General features: G+C 37.7%; 1 protein-coding gene across 1 annotated transcript; it reads left to right on the plus strand.

The window, feature by feature from the left end:
* The first annotated feature begins 24,650 nt into the window (after nucleotides 1-24,650).
* Nucleotides 24,651-25,445, plus strand: LOC133806771 (uncharacterized). The gene has a single exon (XM_062244861.1). The coding sequence runs from the start codon at nucleotides 24,651-24,653 to the stop codon at nucleotides 25,443-25,445; it is 795 nt and encodes a 264-aa protein (XP_062100845.1).
* The last annotated feature ends 255 nt before the right edge of the window (nucleotides 25,446-25,700 follow it).

Here is a 25,700-nt window from a genome sequence, read left to right on the forward strand (position 1 = left end):
TTATTATGCATGAAGAATCTTCGAGTTTGTTGGGATTCTTCCTTATGCGCGTCATTGGACTTCAGCGAGTTGGATGTGCTACTCGAACTAGATGTTATGGGAGCATGAAGATCTGACTTGGATCATGCTTGGAGCTTGACGAGGACGATCTGGACACCATATATCTCAATCTCTATTACGAACATTTGAGGCGATCTAGAGGATCTCAAGCTGTCCCAAACTTGGTGGCACAACCTTGAGCTATTTGATATGGAGTCTAGTTACCTTCATTTATTGCTTGCCAGCTATACCCCGAGCAAGATAATCGAGCTCGTATATTTAGGGTACAATAATTTCTCCCCAAGCCCCTACTCATGTACGACGTCACTTTCGACACTCACAGTAGGGGCTTTTCTGCTTCCATTGTGGGAAAATGTGTTTGCCTACTCACTCGAGTGTGTGACACGTGTTCGCTTGTTATAGGCGTCTGTTCAGATTTTGAATAATGTGAAAATTGTCTTGTCAACCTTTATCGCTATTAGGTTCATTTAATTCTAACCCTCGGATCTCGAACTGCTTTAAATGTGTGGCCTAGATCTTCCCTCGATTTTTACTTATAAATAGAAGAGCAAATTTTGATCTTCACCACTTTTGCATTCGAGCTTTCCCTTTTCTTCTCTCCTCCCAGAAACTCTAAAAGACCCTATGCATTCCTTCTCTCCCAGAGCTTCCTTCGACGATTACTTCCCAAATATTTTGCAATCTTCACCATTTCTTTTCTTTCTACAACCTCGATCAAGAACTAATTCGTTAGTACACTTTTTCTCTAGTTTAATTTATTTTTACTCGTTTTTAACAAGTTTATGAAATTTTCCAGCGTGTTTTTGCCTCATTTTTGTTATGTATAGGCTTAGTTCGGGTTTTATTAAGCCAAAACGAATACGACTACAAAATAATTAAGTTAAATGCACAAAAATAGGTAATTTTTCTGGGTTTGGAGGTTGAATTTATGAGTTTTTAGCCTGAAAGGTGAAGGGTTTTAGGCTCAAATCCAAGTAGCATAAGAGACACTGTAACGCCCTGGATAGCCAAGACCGCTACACTATGTACTTATAAAGGTGCAAGACTTGCTAATCAAGACATTAGTTTAAAAACGTGTTACTAAACATGTATGAGCTAGGGTTAAAAAAAGGTTTTGGTCTCAAAAGTTTCATTTTATATAATCAAATTGTTTATACATGGGATCCCAAGAGAAACTGAGTTAAAAGTAGGTTTACAGACTTCCAAAAGTACATAAACAATTGTTAGCCATGCTAAGGCAAAATAGACAATCTTTGGGTCTCGCGTCCCTACTTAAACCTCAACCGTGGTGGCTGAGCAGCTGCCTATGTACATTCCGCTCGCAGAGCTCTCCAATCATGGCTGATCAAACTTGCCCTTGCCTTTACCTGCACCAAGTAGCACCCGTGAGCCAAGGCCCAACAAGAAAACATGTGCAACACAAACAGTGATAACAGATAGTAAATTCATTAAGCATGAACTCTCATCAAGAAATCCACATAATATCATCCAACATATATTCAGAGTTATGGATGCAGTCAAACACTTATAACATTCATATCAGATAATAATCAGGGCCGACAACTTAGGCCGCACCCTCTGTTTACCCCACTGACTCCGGCCCGCTTAAACCGAGCTCAGTGCATATTAAGCTATCCTTGGCTACCAGTGGCCAAGCTGCGCCCTGTACGCTAGTGTAACCCTTGGAACCCTTAGGCCGTTGGTTCACTAATTAGCTTGCATGGCATAATACCATCTTTTCAAGCATACTCAATAGGGAACCCTTAGTCCCATCACAAATATTCAACCAGGTGCAGTTTTCTTACCTTTAGTCTTTGCGGTTATTGATTATGAGCAACACTCCTCAAGCACGATCTGTTCCCGAGCCTAAGCGTTTATCACCTAGACATAATCAAAGTATTAGGTTCCATTAATATCCAAATATAGGTTTCCGGGTACAAAACTAACTCCCGGGAATCCGAATCCCACCAAGCACGGCGGTGAAATAGATCCCGAGCATTCTAGACCACATTCCCATCCTTAAAAACCCCTAACGTTCAAGTGCACAACTAAGGGCTGCGACCCTTGAAGCTTAGCCGCGGCCCTAGCCTCAAAACAGAACCAAGGACCACCCTGGGCAAAGACACGTGCCGCGGCGCTCACCCCTGGCCGAGCCTCCTTGGCTCATCTTCAACCTAGGGCTGCAGCGCTCTAGAACAGAGTCGCGGCCCTTCCCTTCGAGCCCAAAAAGCCCACCATTTCCAACATCTAAACCTCATCCAAAGCCATCCCAGAGCTTCCCATTTCAACACCCAACAACCCCAACACTTTCAGAGCAGGTTAAGCCACACAATTCAACAGAAAATTCAACCTAAAACTCATAGAAATCACACACTTAATTCTTGAAACTTAAGAACATAAACACCCAAAGCTAACCATTCAAGAACTCAAATTCAAACCTTTAATTCGTGAATTAAAGCTTACCTCTTCAGTTGGATACTTTCTCTATTCAAAACCCAGCTAGTTTCCAAAGCTTTCCAGCTCAAATTCCACCCTAAGCATCAATGGTACAAACACCTCAATACCCAGCTGAAAACTCAGAATTTTTAAACCAAAGAGAGAGAAATCCCTGCTTACCTTAGTTTTGATTCAATTCCTTGGATGAGTCTTGAACTAAGCCTCAAAATGCAGCCTCATTTCCCAGCAATTCCCAGCTCAAAAGTCCCAGAATTTCTCTACTTCTCCTTTGAATATTCACCTAGTTTCCCCTTGTGTTTTCCTTGAGAGAAAAGATAGAAGAGCTGAGAAGAGTTAATAGGCCAGTTTATTTCTTTCTGTGGGTTTCCTTGAGTTTTTCTTATTCGTTAAGTTAATCCCAAGGCTCGGGGTGCCGGAAACGTCTCCGAGGGCAAAACGGTAAAATCCCCCAATATTCCCACCTAGACTTCCTAACCTCAAATATATCTCCATATATTTATTTTCATAACCCGATAGTCTAAATAGTTACCTGATACCTAAAATACCCCTGACTTATCCAAAGTCAGCTGTTAAGCCCTGTTGTGACTTTTCCTCGCTAACTAGCCCTAGGATCGCCTCGAGTCGTGCTCTGCAGACCTACCCACATAATAATGTGGTTCTCACAATTACCATATACACATATCACATTAAAGCCAATATAATCACACAAGCATTATTAACCATATAATTATGCATTTTAATAAATAAAGTCATGCAAACCACATTTAACCCAGTAATGCCCTCCCGACACATTAATCAAGGCCCTTAAGCCTCATTAGCGAATTTGGGGTCGTTACAGACACGATATTAATGCGGTATTGCATTAAACCGCTCATCGAAACCACTCGTTTGACACACAAATCCCAATATTCCAGTACCTTTCCGAGATTAGGGCGCATGACTTAGGGACACGCGTGGGCACACATATTTTTTGGGAATTGTGCCCTTAAAGCAATTGTAGTAGACAATGGTTTTAATGAAATAAATGAATGATTGAATTATTGTATATATGTAGCTTATGTACTATATTATTACTAATAATATTAAGTAAATATAAGAAAATTTCCAAGTTCATATATGTAGTCTTAATCTCATATCGATATGAGAGGATCGAGGTTAAGATAATGAACTTAAACAGTTCGTAGTAAAATAAAGTTATGAAATCTTTAGATTAATTACTGCTAGTATGGTCCACTAGTATTATGAATACGTGTGACCTAAATCCGGGTTGCTAGTGTAGTAGGACACTTTAGTGGAGGTACTTTGCATGCTGAGAGTATGTAGAACTGGACCAGATGTGATTTAATAATACTTGTTTAAATACCGTTTCATAGTATTATAAAACACATCAACTGATGATCATATACAAATTGATCTTAATCCTGAAGTTACTATGAACTCATATATATGTTACTTGATCCTTTGATTCATGCATTACGGTTTGTCAGAATGATCAGGCTAAGAACTGTTGTTTTGGGGACTCAATGATGTATATGACTGGGGACATAGCTTAACAGATATGGAATCTACACCTTCTTATAGATTGAATGATGATTCCCTATTGGGTTGGCTTTTGAAACTAAAAAGGTTATTGACGTCAAATTCATAATCATATTATGAATTAACCTTCACTAGTAAAGTCAATGGTACACTAGGAATCAATATATAATTAAAAGGATAAAACGATAATTTTATTCCCACTTAATTATGAATCATCAATAGATGATTAATTCTCAAGAGTCCAGTCTCATATTTATAGTGGATTAATCATGAGATTAATAAATATGATTATTGAATCAAAGAGTTCTTCTAGCGAAGAAGCCCACATTTAGTTAATAATCTTTTATTTATTGGATCTTGGAATTATGGTCCATAGGTCCTGAGGCAGTTTTATCAACACTAATTAAGGTAAGAGTTGATACAAGGATTAAACTGTGAATGTGTTATTTGAGATAATATTTATTCTTTGGCATAAATATGTTATTATGTGATAATTGAAGTTGCATAATTTATTATTGCATTTGTGCAATTTTCGAAATTGTGTGGAAATAAAGTAAATTGATTTTAATCAATTATTTTATTTAAGTGTGAACAAGTAAATATGGATAGTCAAAATTAGTTTTGATTATTGTATTTATTTAATTAATAATAAGTTGATAATGGAAATTCAAATTTTGAATTTTGAATTTTGAAATTTAAGTGGTTATCTTTTCCTTAAAAAGATGATACCTTATTTGGATATCTAATTATTAATTAATGAAAATAAAAACACATGAAAAGATCAAAATCTCATTTTTCAGGGTTAGGCCACACGCATAGGGCTTGGACTGCTCTATGCGTGTGACACATCTGATTTTATCAAATATTGATTTTTTATTTTTATTTTTAATTAATTGATAAAATATTTTAAAAGGAGTTTTAAAATGGAATGTTAGATTTTTTTCTATTATTATTATTATTATAAACGATGATTGATTTTATTATTATTATTATTATTATTATTATAATGCCTATTGTTGACCGCGTTTTTGGCCAACGACGTGTAGACGTCAAAAACGACAAAAACCTTCAAGAGAAATAAACGACACAGACGATTTTTATAGCGGTTCAGCTCCAATGTGTTGGTAATAGCCTAATCCACTTAGAGTTGTGATTATAGATCTGCACTCAAGATCAGATGAACCTGAGTCAACTGAGTTTCTTCAGTGCAGATTACAAGAATACAAGAATTCTCTCAAATACAAATACTCTCTCTCTCTAGAAAATTAGAATTCGAATCCAAAGTTCAAAAGTCCCTTTTATGATGCCATAAGCCTTGTATTTATAGGCTCAGGATTGTACAGATGATATCCCCCCATAATTGGGATATTTTGCTATTCTCATTATATTTAATTTACAGTAATATTCAAAATATAACAGTACACTATATTCGTGGGATAAATGAGAGATTCCCGCACAAGCCAAGACCGATTCTTGTTGAAGCCGTTTCTGGGATTTCTTGCGTAGCTTTTCTCTGTCTAGTCGATCCATATCTCATTCAAGCTGGTCGACCATACCTTCATTGGGCAGACACGCACCTGGGCAGACATGCACTTGGCTGGGCAGACATCCACTCGCCTGGGCAGACATGCACTTGGCTGGTCGGACATGGTCATGATCGATCGGCCAAGGTCATGCCTGGTCGGCCAAGGTCATGCGTGGGCAGACAAGCATGTGACTGGTCGGACAAGGTCATGCCTGGTTGGTCATGACACTTCTTTGGCCAGTCAAAATTCTTCACTGGTCTACCGGGTCACTCCTAAGCCAGATTGCCCAACCATTCCTTGCCATTTGTCACCTCTATTGCCACGTCATCATTTTCAAATTTTGGGGATAACATTTGCCCCCCAAGTTTATTATACGATTTTCTCGTATGATAAACTTTTCTTCTAGCAAAAATGCTTTTGAGGTCATCCAAAAGCTTCCATTCGGCCGATAACTTTCATGTAAACCCATGATTGAACTTGTCTTTTGATTTCTTCAAATTCTATTTTTTGATCTTGTCGTATTATCCCATGAGTAAGAAAACATGTTTGTGCCCCATGCCCTTGAGATTTATTGTCCTTTTGGACCTTATAGCCAATCGGTCATTATTTTTTTGGCCCTTGAATGCATACGTGATAAATGGTTTGTTGGAAAATATGTGTATAGTCAATCAGCCATTTTCATCTAACCACTCGGACAATGGATATGCCCCAAGCTGCTCGGACGCAAAAGATTTAGTCTTGAATTTTTATGCCCACCGATCGGTCACCTTGATGCCCCTCGGACACCTTGATGCTCCTCGGACATGCACACCACCATCCGCCAAGCCGCGCCCAGCTGCTCGGACGAATACCCCCCACACCGCTCGGATGCAGCCAGCTGCTCGGACTAGCCTCCAGCTGATCGGAAACCACAGCATCCACCCAACTATCACGCGCATCTACTCGAACTAGTCCTCAAGCCAATCGGACATCACGGCATCTGTCCAGCCATCACACGCATCTGCTCGGACTAGCCTCCAGCCGATCGGACATAATGGATACGTATCCCTCAACTCGGACACCACTAACTAATTGGACAAAGAGGCCCAACTCCTCGGATGCTTGCCAGCAACATCTCGAGTGTATGACTGCTTGGACACGTGTATACACGGCCACCCGATCGGCCATCACCATCCGCTCGGACAGCAGGTACAACTTCTCGGCACTCTCGGACATACCCGATGCAGCCGCTCGGGCATACACATCCGTCCGATCGGTCATGTGTACTACTCGGACACATGAATGCCCCCAAGCATTTTAGACATCAAAGTCTCTTTTGCACTCTATATTCTTACTTCTTAAAAAATGTTTATCTAAGTAGTAAAAATAAATATTTTTCTGTTGAACTGACTGATTTGTTTGATTCACTCCAGGGACTCGTCGATGTTATTCATGCTAAACAACAGAGTTTCCTACTTGACCAGTGATATATGCTTAGCCAACCAGGGAAGTTGTATCTCCTCTCTCGACCAGGAAAACTTTGCACCTGATTAGCTAAACCTTGTACCTGGCTAATAGTTTGCTCTTTATTCTTGTGAAGACAATTGTTGCTTAGCAGCTTTGATATTTTTCTCGTACAGCCGAGCTGTTGGCATTTATACTTTACTTTTCATTGCTAACTTAAAACATTCTAAGTCTTTTTAGACTTAAAAAGTTATAAGTTTTTTGTGAATAATAAAGTCACTCTGATGTATGCCTTATATTTTCGCATGAGTACTTAGTTTTCTAACTTAGAAATTCTAGACATTTCATAAGTCCATACTAAGTATACTTTCTCACACTCTTATTGCTCTAATATTTTATGAGCATAATGTTTATTGTCACACGAATATCTGCTCCTAACTTGAAATTTTAAAAAATTCCAAGTTACTTAAGCTTTGTCAAACAAGTTAGCTTAATTGCCTTTTTGGACTTCGAAAATTTACAAGTCAACCTTAAAACAGATATATTAACTCGTGCTCTTATTGCCTGTGTTAAATTATATACCAGTATATCCCATGTGCCCCCCAAGTTTTCGAGCGTTGAAAGATCCTTAGTCACTTGCTACTTGACAGAACCTGTTCGAGCAGTTAATTACTCGTGAAACACATAGAAGATATGGAAAATATTCGAGCAGTTGAACACTGCTTGAACTTATCGACCAGTTGAACACTGTCCGATTTTACCAACCAGTTGAACACTGCTTGGATAACTAACACACATGCATATTTGTAGCAAGAATCGACCATGCTGCGCGTAATCTCTTTTATTACTCGTAAATTAAAAAGGACAAAACATGTCTAATAACGAGTCTTAAACAACCAAAATTGTTCAAAAATAAAATGACTGGTTAGCAAATAACCAGCTCATAAACCAAAATTAAATAACAAGTCAAACAACTCGAAATCAAGCTACCACTCTGAAAGCGGTATTTAGAAATAACATATCCTCCGATGCTCACCACTCCAGTGGTTTCTGATCCTAACACTCCCGCTTAGCATACCTCTTCCTTTCTTCGTTGCTATCATCAGCCAAGTGTGGACCTCCACATATAGTGTCTAAGGTAAATTCCACAGGTCCGGGTTGCAAGGGTGGAGATCTTTGTCGTTTGAGACCAGGATTCCTGCTGCCTCCTTCTCCTTAGGGTGTCTCTGCCTGGTAATTCCTCAACTTGCCCAATCGGAGAAGAAATTCTATCTCGTCCTTGAGGTGATTGCATTCATTCGTGTCGTGACCATAATCTCCATGTAAATGACAAAACTTATTCATGTCTCTCTTCCTCATCTCTTTCCTGGTGGGTGGAGGTTTCTTGTAGGGAACCTCTTCATGACTAGCAAGATATATCTCCGCTCGGCTGGCCGAGAGAGTGGTGTAATTAGTGAATTGAGGCTCATACTTGGTTAGCTTTTCGCTTGAACTCAACTTTGCTTTCCTTTCCTCATGGTGGTCAAACCCGTTATTTCCACGTTTCTTTCCACCATTACTAGGAGAGTCAGTTGATCCGCCTGGATTGTTTATGCCATTCTCCTCTTTCTCGATTGCATCATCCAATTTCATATACTTGTCTGCTCAGTCAAGAAATTGTTGAAGTGTTGAAATTGGATTTCTATGTATACTATCCCACAAAGGGCTCCGATAAGTTATCCCAGCGGATATGGCAACCATCTTCCCCTCGTCTACTACAGTAGTTACTCTATTGGCTTCTCTCATGAATCTCTGTATATAATTCTTTAGAGACTCATCTTTTCCTTGTTTGATATCTGCCAAGTGGTTTGCATAAACTGGTGGAGTCCGGGCAGTGTTGAATTGTCTACAAAACTCCTTCCTGAATGCTTCCCAAGAGGTAATGGAGTTCGGCTTAAACTTCCAATACCATTCCTGGGCAGTATCCGATAATGTAGTCAGGAAAACTTTACACCAATAATCGTCACTTACTCCTAGCAATTCCATCTGGTCCTCAAACTTCCCAATATGTCTGATGGGATCTACCTTTTCTGTATATACTGGCAGAACCGGTGCTTTATATTTTGCCAGTGGCTGGGCTGCTCTAATCCGGGCACAAAATGGGCTACCACTCCGGTGGTCTATCGCATCTATCCCGGAAGATCATTTTGACAAACCTTGCACTACAGCTGCTAGTACATCCAGCTGGGCTTGGATGGCTGGTGCAACTGATGAAGTTCCAAGATCTTGACTGCCTGGTCGGGCATTACCATCTGGCGCGCTGTCATCAAGTATTTCTATTTGACTGGCAGGGCGGTCCAGATTTTTCCCTTCGACCGAGACGGTCCTCCTCTTGTTGGTGATAACATCCCTTAGAACCTTCCGGGAAGCATGCTCTCCTGCCCGATCGAACACCGTACTCTTCGATTTTTCAGAGGGCTTACTACGCGGGACTTGTGCTCTCCCATTACGCTGCTGGGCGGGGTACAGTGGAGGCCTTTCGGTACGCCCCGGGCAGTCTTTTCCCCCTTGTTGGTCATTGCCCTCCTTTTCCTTTGACTGGTCGGTGTGATGACTATCAGCCTCATCACGACCATGCCCATCTTTGAATTGTGAAGTCCTCTTCTCTCAAGGAGTCTTGGTCTGATCCTGCCTGGATGGAGTCTTTTTACTGCCCGACCGGTGACTCCCTGATCTAGAAGTCTCTGATCGGTGGCTCCTGAAGGGGGTTCTAGAGTGCTCCCTTTGCGTCGAGGAAGTTCTGGATCGGTCCCCATCATCTTCCCGACCAGGTGGGTTACTACCACTCCTGTTTGACCCTCGAGAATGGGGTCTATCAGTGTTCTTACGACCAGCTTCTGTGGTCCTTGCTCCTGGGGTGGCTGCCACTCCTATTGTAGCCTAGGCATTGGCCCGGGTCAGTTGCGTAGCTGCCTCCAGAGCGAGTGCAGCCTCGTGATGTCGCCTATCGGCCTCCTCCTGCTATCGCCGGATCTCCTCACTCCTAGCATCCATTTCCCGTCTTTGCTGCTCGAATGCAGCCTTCTGCCTGGCCATTTCTTTAGCAAACGCCTCCTATCTGGCGTTGAATTGTGCCATCTCCTCCTGGAAGGTCCCCATGGCTTCCTGAAGTTCTTCAACTTCTGGAGTCACATCCTCGAGCACGACTCTAGGCTCAGTCTCACGGTCTTGTGGGCCAGGACCTTCTGATCTGGCAGGCTCTTTAGAGGAGCCTGTCTTCTTGGAGGCTGCATTGGTGTTCTTAGGCGCCATAATACTTCAAGGACCGTCTGTCTTTCTCTTCAGGCTCTCAATGAAAGCACCAAAATGTTGAAAACATTTTTGGCCAACGACGTGTAGACGTCAAAAACGACAAAAACCTTCAAGAGAAATAAACGACACAAACGATTTTTATAGTGGTTCAGCCCCAATGTGCTGGTAATAGCCTAATCCACTTAGAGTTTTGATTATAGATCTGCACTCAAGATCAGATGAACCTGAGTCAACTGAGTTTCTTCAGTGTAGATTACAAGAATACAAGAATTCTCTCAAATACAAGCACTCTCTCTCTCTAGAAAATTAGAATTCGAATCCAAAGTTCAAAAGTCTCTTTTATGATGCCATAAGCCTTGTATTTATAGGCTCAGGATCGTACAGATGATATCCCCCCATAATCGGGATATTTTGCTATTCTCATTATATTTAATTTACATTAATATTCAAAATATAACAGTACACTATATTCGTGGGATAAATGAGAGATTCCCTCGCAAGCCAAGACCGATTCTTGTTGAAGTCGTTTATGGGATTTCTTGCGTAGCTTTGCTCTGTCTAGTCGATCCATATCTCATTCAAGCTGGTCGAACACACCTTCACTGGGCAGACACTTGGCTGGGCAGACATGCACTTGGCTGGTCAGATATGGTCATGACCGATCGGCCAAGGTCATGCCTGGGCAGACAAGCATGTGACTAGTCGGACAAGGTCATGCCTGGTCGGTCATGACACTTCTCTGGCCAGTCAAAATTCTTCACTGGTCTACCGGGTCACTCCTAAGCCAGATTGCCCAACCATTCCTTGCCATTTGTCACCTCTATTGCCACGTCATTATTTTCAAATTTTGGGGATAACACCTATATATTCTATATGATAGAAAATAGAAAGAACAAGTTTTTAACATAGAAGAAAAAACTATCATCTTTTTCACAAAAAGCAAAAACCTTTTCTCTATAGCCTACAATCAAAAGTCTCATGTGTTGAGAATACTTTTGATTCAAAAAGTTAATCATTGTTCTCTATGTGCCCACCCACATATTGAGGTGTAGAGAACGTCTTGGAAGATCTAGGTGTGAGTACTCTAGCAAGGATAGGAAGATCGAAATACATACGAAAAGATTCAAGGATTCTTGATAGGCTACAAGAGGTAAATCATTTTGTATTATTTTTCATATAAATATTATATATATATATTGATTAACATATTGCATATTAAAAGATCATCATATAAAGTTGTTTATATGAAATTTTTTGTTGTATACCATTACCGCAACTTCCACTGCACACTAGGAACCGTTCCTAACAATATTAGGGTTTAAAGTACGCATTCAACCTGTATAAACTTTAGATCAATCAATGAAGTCTTCAAATCTTACGTCTTCATTTCATATGCTCTTAAAACTAGGTTACATTCCTAGGTCGCCTCTAATGATTTGTTTTGTAACTAGGAGAACTAAAAACATTTATCATGGCCCACCACAAGAACCATTGTAGGCTCCTCTTTGCAGAATAAAGATAAACAAGCCGTTGAGACTCCTATTCCCCAATTTGGTTCGGTGGTAGAGAATGAGGTCGAGGTTAGGCCTGATACTTTCTTTGAGGGCGAGAGGATCGTGTCTTGAATAGTTTCTCAGTCCAAGGTGGAAAATTTAATGAGGAGTCACGAGATCGAGACAGACTCCAAATTCTGAGCCCGACCTTCGATGGAGGGTGAGCGAAGCTACACCCCGTTGGAGGAGGACTTCGGAGCTTGGAGTGATGAGCACCTAAAGTCAGGTGCCATCCTCCCATTGGATTCATACTTCACAAATTTTTTGAACTACGTGAAGCCCGCCCTATTCCAGCTCCTGGCAAATTCCTATCACCTCCTCGCGGGGTTGAAGTATTTGTTCCTTAATAATGAGTGGGAGGTTCCGACTCCAGATGATATTTTATATTATTTTTGTCTGAGGCTATTCCAGACACTAAAATCGGAGGTGATGGTTTTTATTTACTCATCTAGGTCCCAAAATTTTCCAGCATCATCTGTTAGGAACGAGTTTCCTAATGCACAGCGGAAAGGTGGTGAGTTTGGTCCAGTGTACAACAAAAATTTTGTAACATATTTAAACTACCTTTAAATATGCGAATCCATTAATATACATACATTAATCATAAGCAATAAAAGAATAGAAAACATACCTCTTGATGCCTATCAAGTGTCATTGCTATCTTTTTGTAATTTGAATGAACTTCATATCCAAGTTGCTCCCAGGTACTCACACCAAAATCTTCCACAACGTTCTCTACACCTCAAGAAGTGTGTGGGCACTTAGAGAATAAAGGATGGTTAATTTCTGATCAACTTGATGTACTCAACACATGAGATCAAGATAATAGGCCTGAGATTGGTTCTTTATCTTTTTCAGGGAGAGACAGAAAAGTATCGTTCTTTTTCACAGAGCGAATTCTTGAGTATCTTGAATATATTCATTATTTTCTGATAAGTCTAACTTAAAAATAAAATATTCAAATTTAAAAAATAAATCTATAACCAACTTACAATTTATCTTTTAATTAGTTAATTATCTTATTAATGAAAATATCCAAAAACTAATTTTTGAATTTTCCATTAATTAATTAATTAAATAAATAAAATTGAAAAATCTATCCCTGAAAATTGTGCAATACACGCCACACACAGTCCATGAACTGTGTGTGGTCGTGTACCACCCTATATTTTAGAGATATTTGATTTTTCTATTTTTATTTAATTATTTATTCAAACTACCTTGTCAGATAAAAATCTAACAACTTAATAATTAATTCAAATTTGAATTAAATATCTTTTTAACTAATTATCAAATATAATTAATTATTTGAATAAATATCAATCTTTTAAATTCAAATCTAATTTGAACTTATCAGATTATTATCTCCCACTCAAATTAAGATATTTAATTAATTCTACCAATTAATTAAAACCAATATAAAATTCGAAATTAAATATTTAATTTATTATAATTTCAAAAATTATAATTAATTAATTATTTAATATAATTTTGAAAATTACAAAATAATTAAATATTAATTAATTTTGTTAATTACAATTAATTTGTAATTAATTAATTAATCACTATTATCACATAATTGCATATTTGGCCCAAAGAACAAATTTCTTCTTAGATATGTCTTTCAACCATTTTTCTCTTTATATCAACTCTTGCTTTGAATAGTGTTGATAGAGCCGCTGTGGGGACTTATGGACCTATAATTCCAAGCTCCAATAAATTTGAGATTATTAATTAAACTCTTTAATTAAATAATCTTAATTTATTATTCTCATGATTACTCCACTATAAATATGAGACTGCACTCTTGTAATTACAGACATTTCATTTACTGAGTACTTTATAAAATAAAGCGTCCATTGATATAATCATTACATACAAATTAACCCTCTAATAATGGTTCATAATTAATTGAGAATAAAATTACCGTTTACCTTTTAATTATATCTTATTTCCTTAAGTATCATTGACTTTACTAGTACCAGTTAATTCATAACTAAATTATGAATTTGAGCTCAATAACCTTTCAGTCCCAAAAGTTAACCCTTAAGAGAGCCATTATTCAATCTCTTATGAGAAGGTATAGATTCCATATTTGTATACTATGTCCCCAGCCATTTACAAGAATGAGTTCCCAAAACAAAAGTTTCTAGCCTGATCATTCTAACAGACCCTAACGAGTGAACCAAAGAACTCATATAACATAAGCAGGAGTTCATAGTAACTTCAAGATTAAGATCTATTTGTATATGATCATCAGTTGATATATTTAATTAATACTTCGAAACAGTATTTAACTAAGTATTAATAAACATATCTGGTTCAGTTCTATATATTCTCTAATATATAAAGTACCTCCACTAAAGTGTCCTACTACACTAGTGATCTGGATCTAGATCACATGTATTCATAATACTAGTGGACTGTACTTGCATGAATTAATCTAAAGATTCCATAACTTTATTTTACTGCGAACTATTCAAGTTCATTTATCTCAAACGCAATCCTCCCATACTAATAAGTGTTTGAGATCACATATATGAACTTAGGAATTTTTCTGATATTTACATAATATTATCACAGAATAATATAGTCCATAAAATATATGCATAAAAAATTCAATTTATTTATATATTTCTTAAAACAATGTCTACTACATATACTTTCAGGGCACAATTCCCAACATCATCGACCTTCCAAACCACCCAAACAACTACAAGTGCCAGTTCTTTATGTCGAATGGGTGCTGGACTTGCGAACATCACTACTTCAATTGACCTCGTAAGTATCATAGCTTTCAATCCTTATTTGAATCTTATTTTTCTTGCTAAGGTCTACTTATTCTGACCGAGTTACTGTATTGTGCATCTATTTACAAGAGGTCAAAGGCATCTTAGACCATTTTGGGTCAATACGCTACTTTGGCCAATGCCTCTGCCTTGGAGAAAGAGTTCAGGGAAATGGTGAATGATGCCACCATGGTGGCTTGGAAGCTGATCAAGAAAGGTTAATATTTGCTCATCAAGCCCCGAGGCCTTCTCAAAAGGCCTCTTCCAGTCATTGAGGAGGTCGAGGAAGAGGAGGAGGTCATGTCGTTGGTGCGTAGGAGAAACAATGCCGAAGGCGGGCAAGATAATGACCAAGGTCGTGCCGGATCGAGGGCAGCAACCAACACCTCCGACCAAGGTAATAAGGATAGTGAAATAAACTGAGCTGCTACCAGTTTTGTATTAAACCGAATCAATCCAAGGCAACTCGTGAGTAGACATCCTGAAGATCCGGATTTGGATGTAACGTTGCAGCACCTGGTTGTTCGCCATGACTTAGCCTACCCAAAATGTACCATAGTAATATACAAATACCTTTCATTTTATAATTTTGAACAATACAGTACTAATATCCGACCCGAGTGTACCTTTGAAGGCCAAATCCTTACCCTAGGCATTAGGCAGGCTGAGTATGATCTCAGCTCAGATGAAGAACCTGAACCTAGTGAACCCTGGGAAGTAATTATATTAGAATCTTCCCCACCCCTAGCCATACCAGGGTTAGAGGTTGTAACTAGGCCGGTTCATAATAAGTTGATCATAGTAGTTTCCTCTTCTAGTTCGGAGGGTAGGGTTTTAACACTTTTTACTTCATGATTTTCTGTTAGTTTTTTTAGTCTAACTTTTCTGTTCATTCTTGTAGAAGAAGTCATGAACCTCTAGGATGTCTTCAGCTCCGGTCCTGAAGTCAAGAGGCATAGAGTTTTAAAGAAAGTTGTTCCCAGATTAAGAGTTCTACCTAAGGCTAAGGGAATTGCCTCCACCCAGCAGCAGCCCCGGTCCTCCGTGGTTTCTACCATGGAGGCTCCACCCCCATCTCCTCGTGATCCTTCTTATATCCCTCAAGTCATCCAGTGTGCAATCTCGACCATCACAATGCCAGCTCCCCACATCGATGTGGGGAAGCATCCAGAACCCATGCAGGATTCACTCTAGGGGATCACGAGCCATCTGATTGCCCATGTAAGCCAGGTTAGCACGAGGGAGCTAGAGAAAATTAAGGGGAACCCATCCACGAGCGTTCTCGACTATCCATTGGGGATGTCTCTGACCGTAAGTTTTGTCCTTACTCTTCCTTTCTTAACTTCCTTGGTTTCACAAACTAACCCCTTACTAGTCAGACGCAGTCCTACTTTCATTAAATCTAAGCCATCGCTTGGGTCCGTTTGGAACTGAAGGAGGTTAAAACAACCTTGGAGACCTCAAAGAATAACGAGAGAATAGTTAAGGTGCATACTTTGGAGGTGATTGAAAGTCACCACTGGATTTAAAAGGAGGTCGAGCTGCTCAAGCTGAAGGGCACTAAGGATGAGGCCAAGATTAAAAGGTTCCAGTCTAAGGCCAAGGAGGACGCTACTCGGATCGAGGAGCTCGATCTGAAGGTGAAGGAGCATGGGACCAAGCTTGAGAGCTCCTTGGAAGAGATGTTCTACCAGGTCTGGGTTTTCAACCAGGACAGGGACTTCTCATTCCTTGATGTTGAGCTTTGGGGGTGATACCTCACCAAGTTCCAAGATTGGTTGGCGAAGGAGCCCGTCGAGACGGCTTCCATGGCTGTAGGTGTAGGTGGAGATGAAGAGGTTTCATCCTAGGGGCATGTTATCAGAACTCAGGGATAAGAGGCTCTTCTATATTTTTATGGTTTTTTTTTTATATATTGGGGGTATTCCAATCCCCTTGTATTGAGGCCTTTTAGATCGAGACAATTGTCTTACGGTTTAATTCAAGGTTAATTATCCTCGTCCTTAATTTACATATACTTCTTTTATATATGTTTGCTATTTTTATGCTCCATCATTCTGCTATCTCATTTTACTATTTATTATCGTGTTTATTAGACTTTCAAAGTCTTTATACACTTGCATAGTGTTGGTATTAAAAGTGACAATTGTCAAGTGTAAATCAGAGATACGCAACGGAACATTGGGTTTCAAAGAATTTATTAATACCAGGAAGGATCATACATACATAGATATATTAAATCACATACAAATAGATTAGATATTACCTCTTGAAGCCTATCAAGTATCCACGAATTTTTTTTTGTATAAATCAACAATCTTCCAATCTAGATTCTGAAAGCTCACACCTTGATCTTCTAGATCAATCCTCAAACACACAAGGTTGATTTAGGACTTTCTAGATGTACTCAACACATGAGATCTAGAAAGGTTTGATTGAGAGAATATGTATTGAATAGTTTTGGGGCTTGGTGCAAAAATGACCCTTAATGGTGTGTGAAAGTAAGTAAATGTCAATGTTTTTAATTTTGTAGTAAAATAGTCTAACCACATTTTTAATATTACATAAATATGCCCTTTAGCAAATTACTATTTTATTCTAAATATTTTAATATTATGGTATATGTATATTAGTTTTGTATAATTAGTTTTTATTTTAAAGTTATTTTGATTTTTTTTTTTCATTTTTTATTAGTTGTTGAATGATGTATCATACCACAAAATATATATACTGAGTTGAAAAATAAATACCAACAAAAATTACAAAATTATTACTAAAAAATGTATATACTACGCTAACAAATTTATATACTACCATTTAAATGTATATACCATGATACAAAATTATATACTACGATTATGTATAATAGGATAAAAACTAAATATCAGAAGAAAAAAAATGATATACCATACCACAAAAAACATATACACTAGTTGACAAATAATATACCAACAACCCATAAAAAACTTAAAAAGTCAATATAACTTTAAAATAAAAAACTAATTAAAAAAAACTAATATACATATACCACTATATTAAAGTCATACACTCCAAAATAAATAAATAAATTATAGAAAATGATAATTTAGGTAATCAACAATGTAAAATGGTCATTTCTCTACAATTTTAAAAATGAGGACATTACCTTCTTGTTGCCATTGTTGGGTCATTTACTATAATTTCTCAATAGTCTTTTAGGTTCAAGAAAAATTGTCGCTTTCTTTCCAGAGAGAAGTCTGACAGTCTATGAAAACCAAATCTTGAAAAGTATCACTTCTATTTCAGGTTTATAAAGATAATTAACTAATTTAATTAATCTTTGTTTTATTTAAAACAAAACTGATCAGTTATAACCTTATTTAATTATTTGATTTAAATCATATTTTAAAAAATAATTAAATAAACAAATTATTTAAAATTCAAAATTCAAATCTCAGGGATAGGAAATCCCTGTGTCTAGCGCCACACTCACTATACAGTGAGTGTGTCGACCACACCATTAGGGTTATCCCTAATTTTCTCATTTATTTATTTAATTAATATTTAAGACAATGTATTTATCCCAAAATAAATATAAATTAATTCAAAATTAACTTTATCTTAAAATATTAGTTTTAAATAAATAAATAAATATCTTATTCTAAATAAGATAATTATCAATCTCTCTTTATGTTTTTCCAAACATGATTAATATTTATTTCAACCTATAGTTTTTCAAAATAAAAACTATATAGTTAAATAATTAATTAATTCATAATTAATCAATTTCCCATAATTATCACATAATTATTTTCTTGCTCTTGAAAATTAATTCATTTGCAATTAAGTTATTTTCTCTACAAATCTATCTTTTGGCATCCGTACCCTTGACAGTGTAAGACAGAGGTGATCTGGGGACCATGGACCTATAATACGAAGCTCCAATAAACCAGATTATTAATTAAACTCTTTAATATAATAATCTTATTTATTAATTCCATGATTACTCAACTATAAATATGGAATTGCACTCTAAGTATTTATAGAATTATACTTACTGAGTTTTCTCTTATATATAGTCCATTGATATAATCAATAAATGTAGTTCTGTCCTCCATTTATTAGTTCGTTAATTAGAGTGGGTCAAGATTGCCGTTTTACCCTTCTAATTACCTCTTGATCCTTAAGTACCATTAACTCACTAGAGAATAATTAATCTATAATCATATTATAGATTTGAGCTCAATAACTATTCAGTTCCAGAATTAACCCTTAAGGGAGCCAATATTCGATCCGTTAGGAAAGTATGGATTCCATTATTGTAAATCATGTTCCCAGCCATTCATGATATTGAATCTCCAAAACAAAAGTCATTAGCCTCATTATACTAAGAAACCTTAACGAGTGAATCAAAAGATCAAATAAACACAAACAGGAGTTCATGAATACTTAGCATTTAGATTGATCTACAAATGATCATCTATTATGATAAGAATTAATTATTTATGTCAAACGACAAGTTTATAAAGATAATTAATTATCATCGGTCTTGTCATATATAATCTCTATTATATACAACACTTTTACTAGGATGTCTATCCACATCAATGTTTAACCCAATTTTGACTTGATGACGTGTCTTCTACGAAAAAGACACATGGCGTCATACCACATTAAATTTAGCAAGTTGGTCGGAAGGAGTAGCCACCCGAGGAGGCTACGTCAAAATATAAAAAAAAAATTAGCAAAGATCCAATAACATGCTCAATGATGGAGCAGACTAGTACCATCACATGAAGCTGCTTGGAGTACTAGACTTGCTCGATGAGCAGGACGCTTTAACCCAAAGATCTAGGTTTCACAAGACATTATCAAATATCCCAAGATATTTATGTTACTGATATTTAAATTGTATTATTCCTATATTATTTAAATATGTAACTGAATGTACTAATCCCACACCTACAAGTGTAGGGCCTAGATTTGCTTGTAAGGGCTCATAGCCCATTAAGACTCTATATAAATAAGGGGTTTATTCAATCATTAACCCTAAGTGAAAAAAAGGAGAAAAGAGCTAGAGATTTCTTTTGTAAACATTTTACAGACATAACTCTTCGAAGTGTATTCTTTCGTCAGCTTAATAAACTCAGTTGAAACTTGTTTCTTCTTGATCTTTAGTGTGACGTTTTTTCGATAAATAAAAGTGCAAGTGGACGTAGGTCATTACCAACTCTTGGGGACGAACCACTTTAAAATTCTTCATGTCATTTACTTGGTTTCAGTTCGTTTAATTCTTATTTTTTCTTATAAAGTGACTTAGTGTTGTTGCCCAAAACGCTGGTCAACATTTTTGTGCTTTCATTGAGAGTTGAACTCAAGACCTTATTCTATTAGATCCACCTGAAACAATGGCTATCATTACTAGAAGCCAAAGTCAAGAGCCACAGGAGGGAACCCTAACACTGCCCAACCTGACTGCCACTTAAGTAGTCAGATCCCTCATTTACGCCCTACTCATCCATCTCATCATCATGGAGCCTACCTCCATCGGCCAAATTTAGGCATGATGAGCCCCACGTGGACTTAGGAGAAATACTGCACCCCAACCTTGACCAACTGAAAGGGGTCGTGGGGCAGATGTAGGAGTAATTCATTTCCATGCATGAAAGCCTGGCAGCTGCTCAAGAGGCTATATCTAAAGCCCTCAACAAATAACGACAAGATTTTCAAGCCTAGATGGATCAGAGACAACGAACACTTGAAGCTCGCCAAGAAGAATCTGGTCATCATAATGCTGAGGCAGCAAGGTTACTAGAGGCTGTCTTATCACAAAATCAAGCAACAAGAGCCCAACCGGTGGATCCTTGGTCTGAGAACATTGGCCAGGAGAATCCCGAAACCCAACGACCAGCTGATCAAACCCTAGAACCTGCCCAGCGATCGTGATCTGGTGACCAAGTGGTCCCTCCTAGACCTGCTAGGAGCCATCACTCCCATAGGGGAACTAGCAAAGGGTGCAGTGGCCGCTCCACCAAGATGAACAGGTGCTTCCTAATAGGGAGTAGGGTTATGCCAGACAAGTGTCTAGATCTGGAAGACCTACTAATGAGCACCTTAGGCAAATAGCCTCAAGAGGAGAGCAGCCTCCAAATTTTGAAGCCGGTCCTCAGTACCGATAGCCAAGGGATGAGAGACCCACTAACCAGAACGAGGTCAGCCACCTCACTTTGTCGGACACAACTGTGGTCATAATCGTAGAAGAAACAAAAGAAGAAATGACCAAGATGCTAGTAGTAGTTATCACATAACTTACAAAGATGGTTATGATGATGATGAAGGGGACAGTCGGTACTACTAACCCCGTGACCATCTGTTAGGATTAATGCCCTAAAAGCATGTAAAGACATTTTATTGAATTAAATATAAGAACAATTTTATTATATTTGAATGTTATAATTATTGTTTCAATTAATTATATAATAATATTAAGAAAATTTCTTATTCATTCATGAGAATATGATATTGTATTAGTACGAGAGAATTAAGATCATATATAATGAATAAAATAGTCAGTAATATATTAAAGTATGGAATCTTTAATGAATGATTACTGGTACAGTTTGCTAAGCATACGAGATGCAAGTGATCTAAATTTGGATTGCTGATGTGGATAGATATATTAATAAAGGTGTTGTATATAATAGAGATAATATATGACATGACCGATAAGAATTAATTATCTTTATAAACTTGTCATTTGACATAAAGATTTGATTCTTACCATAATAGATGATCATTTGTAGATCAGTCTAAATCCTGAGTATTCATGAACTCCTGTTTGTGTTTATTGGATCTTTTGATTCACTCGTTAAGGTTTCTTAATATAATGAGGATAATGACTTTTTTTTTGGAGATTCAATATCATGAATGGTTGGGAACATGAATTACAACAATGGAATCCATACTTTCCTAACAGATCGAATATTGGTTCCCTTAATGGTTAATTCTGAAACTGAATAGTTATTGAGCTCAAATCTATAATTTTATTATAGATTAATTATTTTCTAGTGAATTTGTAACGTCTCAAATTTGCTTTTAAGGCCGAGTGCCTTGATTACTGTGCCAGGAGACCATAATCGGATTTATATTTGGAGTTAATCGAATGTATGTGTGATTATGCAGTACAAATGATTTATATGGTAATGTGAATATTTATGCATGTTTATTTGTATTAAATATGCATGTGGGCCCGTTCTTGTAAATTGGGGAACATTTGTAATTTTTGACCCATTGAGGGTATATTTGTAATATATATGCTTTATGAGTGATACCACATCATTATGGAGATATATTTGAGATGCGTGGTCTGAGGCAATCCTAGTGAGCAGATTAGCGGAATAGTCACAACGGGATTAAATACTCGGCTCGGGGCGAGCCTAGGGGTATTTTGGTAACATAGTGTGTAGTCGGAATTTATTGGGTAACATATAGTTATTTGGTGATTATTTGGGTATGTAGGGATTAATCAGGAATTTATAAGGATATTTGAGGATTAGCAGGAAATGGGGCACAAAGACTGTTTTTCCCTCGAAGGGCTATGATGGGAGAGTTGTAAGGCAGGGGTATAATAATCATTTGGTTGGGGATTAGACTTAAGGCCAGGGGTTCAAGAAATTTCTTTCCCCCACGTTCCTTTCCTTCTGCTCTCTCTATCTCTCTCTCTTTCTCTCACTCTACTTGGTTCCAAGGGGGAGTTCTTGAAGTTTTGAACCTAGGGGTGATCCTAGCAGAAGTTAGAATTTGTACCTGAGGATTTGAGGCTACTAGGAGTACCTACAGCTAAGGGATTCAAGTTTTCCCATTGAGGAATTTAGAGGTAAGATCTATTTTCATAGCTTTTCTGTGGTGTTTTTGAGGAGTTAAGGTTTTGGTTCTTAAGTTGAAAATTGTTGGTTTTAGAGTGTATTAGAGGCTATGGGTTGTTATTTGTTGTTTATATGAGTTGTTGATATTGTTTTGATGATCGAAATAGGTTGGAATGTTGTTTTTAGGGGTTTTGGTTCCGGGAACACGCAGGAAAAGTTCTGGAATTTTTGAGTTTGCGGGGTCGCACCACGGCGCTGTGTGTGTTGTGCCGCGGCATGTGATAGGGAAATGAGGGTTCGGGCCCTCTCACTTGTAGAGGGTCGCGACACTTGCTTGGGGCGTCGCATATCAAATAGATAACATTGGCCAATTAAGGTTTTTAAGCTCGGGAACACAAGCCTAAAGGCTCGAGAAGGATTCTACTACCTTGTTTAGTAGGATTCAAGATCCCGAAGGCTAGAAATTTACCTTGAAACTCTGAAATAGTCTAAGTGATTGATGGTTATCCATTATAGGTCCATGGTCCCTAGATCACCTCTGTCCTACACTATCAAGGGTAAGTATGTCAAAAGAAAGATTTGTAGAGAGAATGACTGAATTGCAAAGGAATTAATTTTCCAGGTCAAGGAAATAATTATGTGATAGTTATGGATTATTGATTAATTATGAACTAATTAATTATTTAATTGTATAGTTTTTATTTTGAAAAACTATAGGTTAAAATAAATATTAATCTTGTTTGGATTAATATATAGAGAGAACAATAAATATCTTATTTAGAATATGATATTTATTTACTTATTTAAAACTGATATTTTAAAATAAAGTTAATTTTGAATTAACTGATATTTATGTTGGGATACATATATTGTCTTAAAAGTTGATTAAACAAACAAATGAGAAAATTAGAGAAAACCTTAATATGTAGGGTGACACACTCACTGTGCAGTGAGTGTGGCACCACACACTGGGATTTCTCAATCCTTGGGATTTTAATTTTAAATTTTGAATTTCAAATTATTTTTTAATCAGTTATTTAATTATTCCTTCTTAAATATGATTTAAATTAAATAATTAAATAGTTATAAAATATCAGTTTTAATTTGAATTCTAATTTTAATAAAATACAGATTAACTATCTTTATAAAAACTAATAGAGCGATACTTCAAAAAATGATGATTTTTTATGTGATTTAAAAATAGACTCTTTCTCTGAGACAGAAGCGATAGTTTTCCTAAACTTGAAAATTATTCAATTCATCTTCTCTCAGTCAAACCTCTCTAGATCTCATGTGTTGAGTACATCTAGAGAGTCATAAATCAACATTTTGAATCCTACGTGCCCACAGACGTCTTTGTGTGTTTGAGGATTGGTCTGGAAGATCAATGTGTGAGCTTCCAAAACTTGGATAGGAATATTGTTGATTTTATACAAAAAGATTCGATGACACTTGATAGGCTACAAGATGTAATCTCTAATCTGATTGTTTGTCACTTAACATATATGTGTGTGTATGATCTTGGCCGGTATTAGTAATTATTAAAAAGGGTCAATTCCCCGCTGCATATCTTTGATTTGCTCTTTTAATACCAACACCATCAATAATATAATCACCACCGACAGGACGAAAATCTAAGAGGGCGGTTTGTTCCGCCAAGGCCACCTGGGCCTCAAGATATTCCACCCAGGGGGAATGTGCAGCCTGATGGACCGTTGGTCCTACCATGGCAGCAACAGCCAGCCAAATTGTCTTACGAGACCATCTCCTGGTTCTCCTCGAGCAGACAGTCAAAATGTTAGGGGGCAACCAAGGGGGGGGGGGAGTGTCTTTTATAGACTGGGAAACAGAGAACCTGATCTCCGTGATGTCCTTAATCATCTTAGAAAGGGGAACGCGTCAAATGTTGTTGGACTCGTCGCACCAATAATCCCACATACACCGCAAGCAAGGGATACTGCAATCCCAGCTGCAGCACCAGCTGTTGTACCACTAGTTGCTCCTGCAATCCAGGCGCAATTGGATGCTCTTACTCAGATGGTACGATAGCTAACAACCCCGAAGCTCACAAACATTGACCTGGAAAGAAAGAAATGGTCTCCTTTCTCAGATCAGATCAATGCTCTGATAATACCACCCAAGTTCAAGATGACAACTTGGAAGATGTACACTGGAAGGGATGATCCCATCTCACATGTTAACAATTTTGAGATACAGATGGATCTCCAAGGAGTTAGAGATGATGTTCATTGTAGGATCTTTCCTGCCACTTTATCTGATATTGCTCAACAATGGTTCTTCCAACTGGAGCCAGGAACCATTACATTCTGGGATACATTTGTGAGGCTCTTTTACTCACAATTCTTTGTTGCTTGTATCCCACCTGCTAAACTAATTGACCTTGTTGACATTAAGCAAGGACCGAACGAGCCTCTAAAGGACTACGTGTTGAGATTCATACAAGAGGTTGCCCGATCAAGAACGGTCAGCGATGAGGGAAAATTGATGGCCATCATGGCTGGAATCCAAATAAAGGGTCCCCTATGGACTGAATTAAGAAGGAAAACCGTCTACTCAACAAGAAAGTTCTTAGATCGAGCAGACGAGTTCATTAGACTAGAAGAGGTAATCAGAAGAGCAGATCAAGCGAATCAGGCAGGTTCCACTACTGCCCTTCCAGCCAAAGACAATGGATCTCCGAACCAGAACAAGAACCAGACAACCAATGGTAATGGTAATGGAAATAATAATGGACAAAGAAGTGGAAAACAAAATAACAACTCGAACAGTGGCAATAATAAAGACAAAAAAGGCCCAAAACCAATGATAAGCCACGAGAGTAAAATTATCAGTTTACCACTTACTCTATGCTCTTGGGGTCACGACAAGAAGTCTTTCAAGCTACACAAGCTGAGGTACCACATAGGAAACCTAATCCCATAAGGAAAGACATAAGTAAGAGAGACACGAATAAGTTCTGTCATTTCCATAATAACGACTACAAACATGACACCAACGAGTGTAACTAGCTCAAGGACAAAATAAAATTTCTCATCGACAAAAACCATCAAGCCATGAGAAGGTATGTTCGACATCCTGCTGATCAAACCCAAGTTGCAGCTCCAAATGTGGATGCACCAGCTCAACCATTACAGCCAACTCCCGTAACTGGTCAGCTAGATATGATATGCGGAGAAC

The sequence above is a fragment of the Humulus lupulus genome, chromosome X, assembly GCF_963169125.1.
Source record: "Humulus lupulus chromosome X, drHumLupu1.1, whole genome shotgun sequence".
In the NCBI taxonomy this organism is placed as follows: Eukaryota; Viridiplantae; Streptophyta; class Magnoliopsida; order Rosales; family Cannabaceae; genus Humulus; species Humulus lupulus.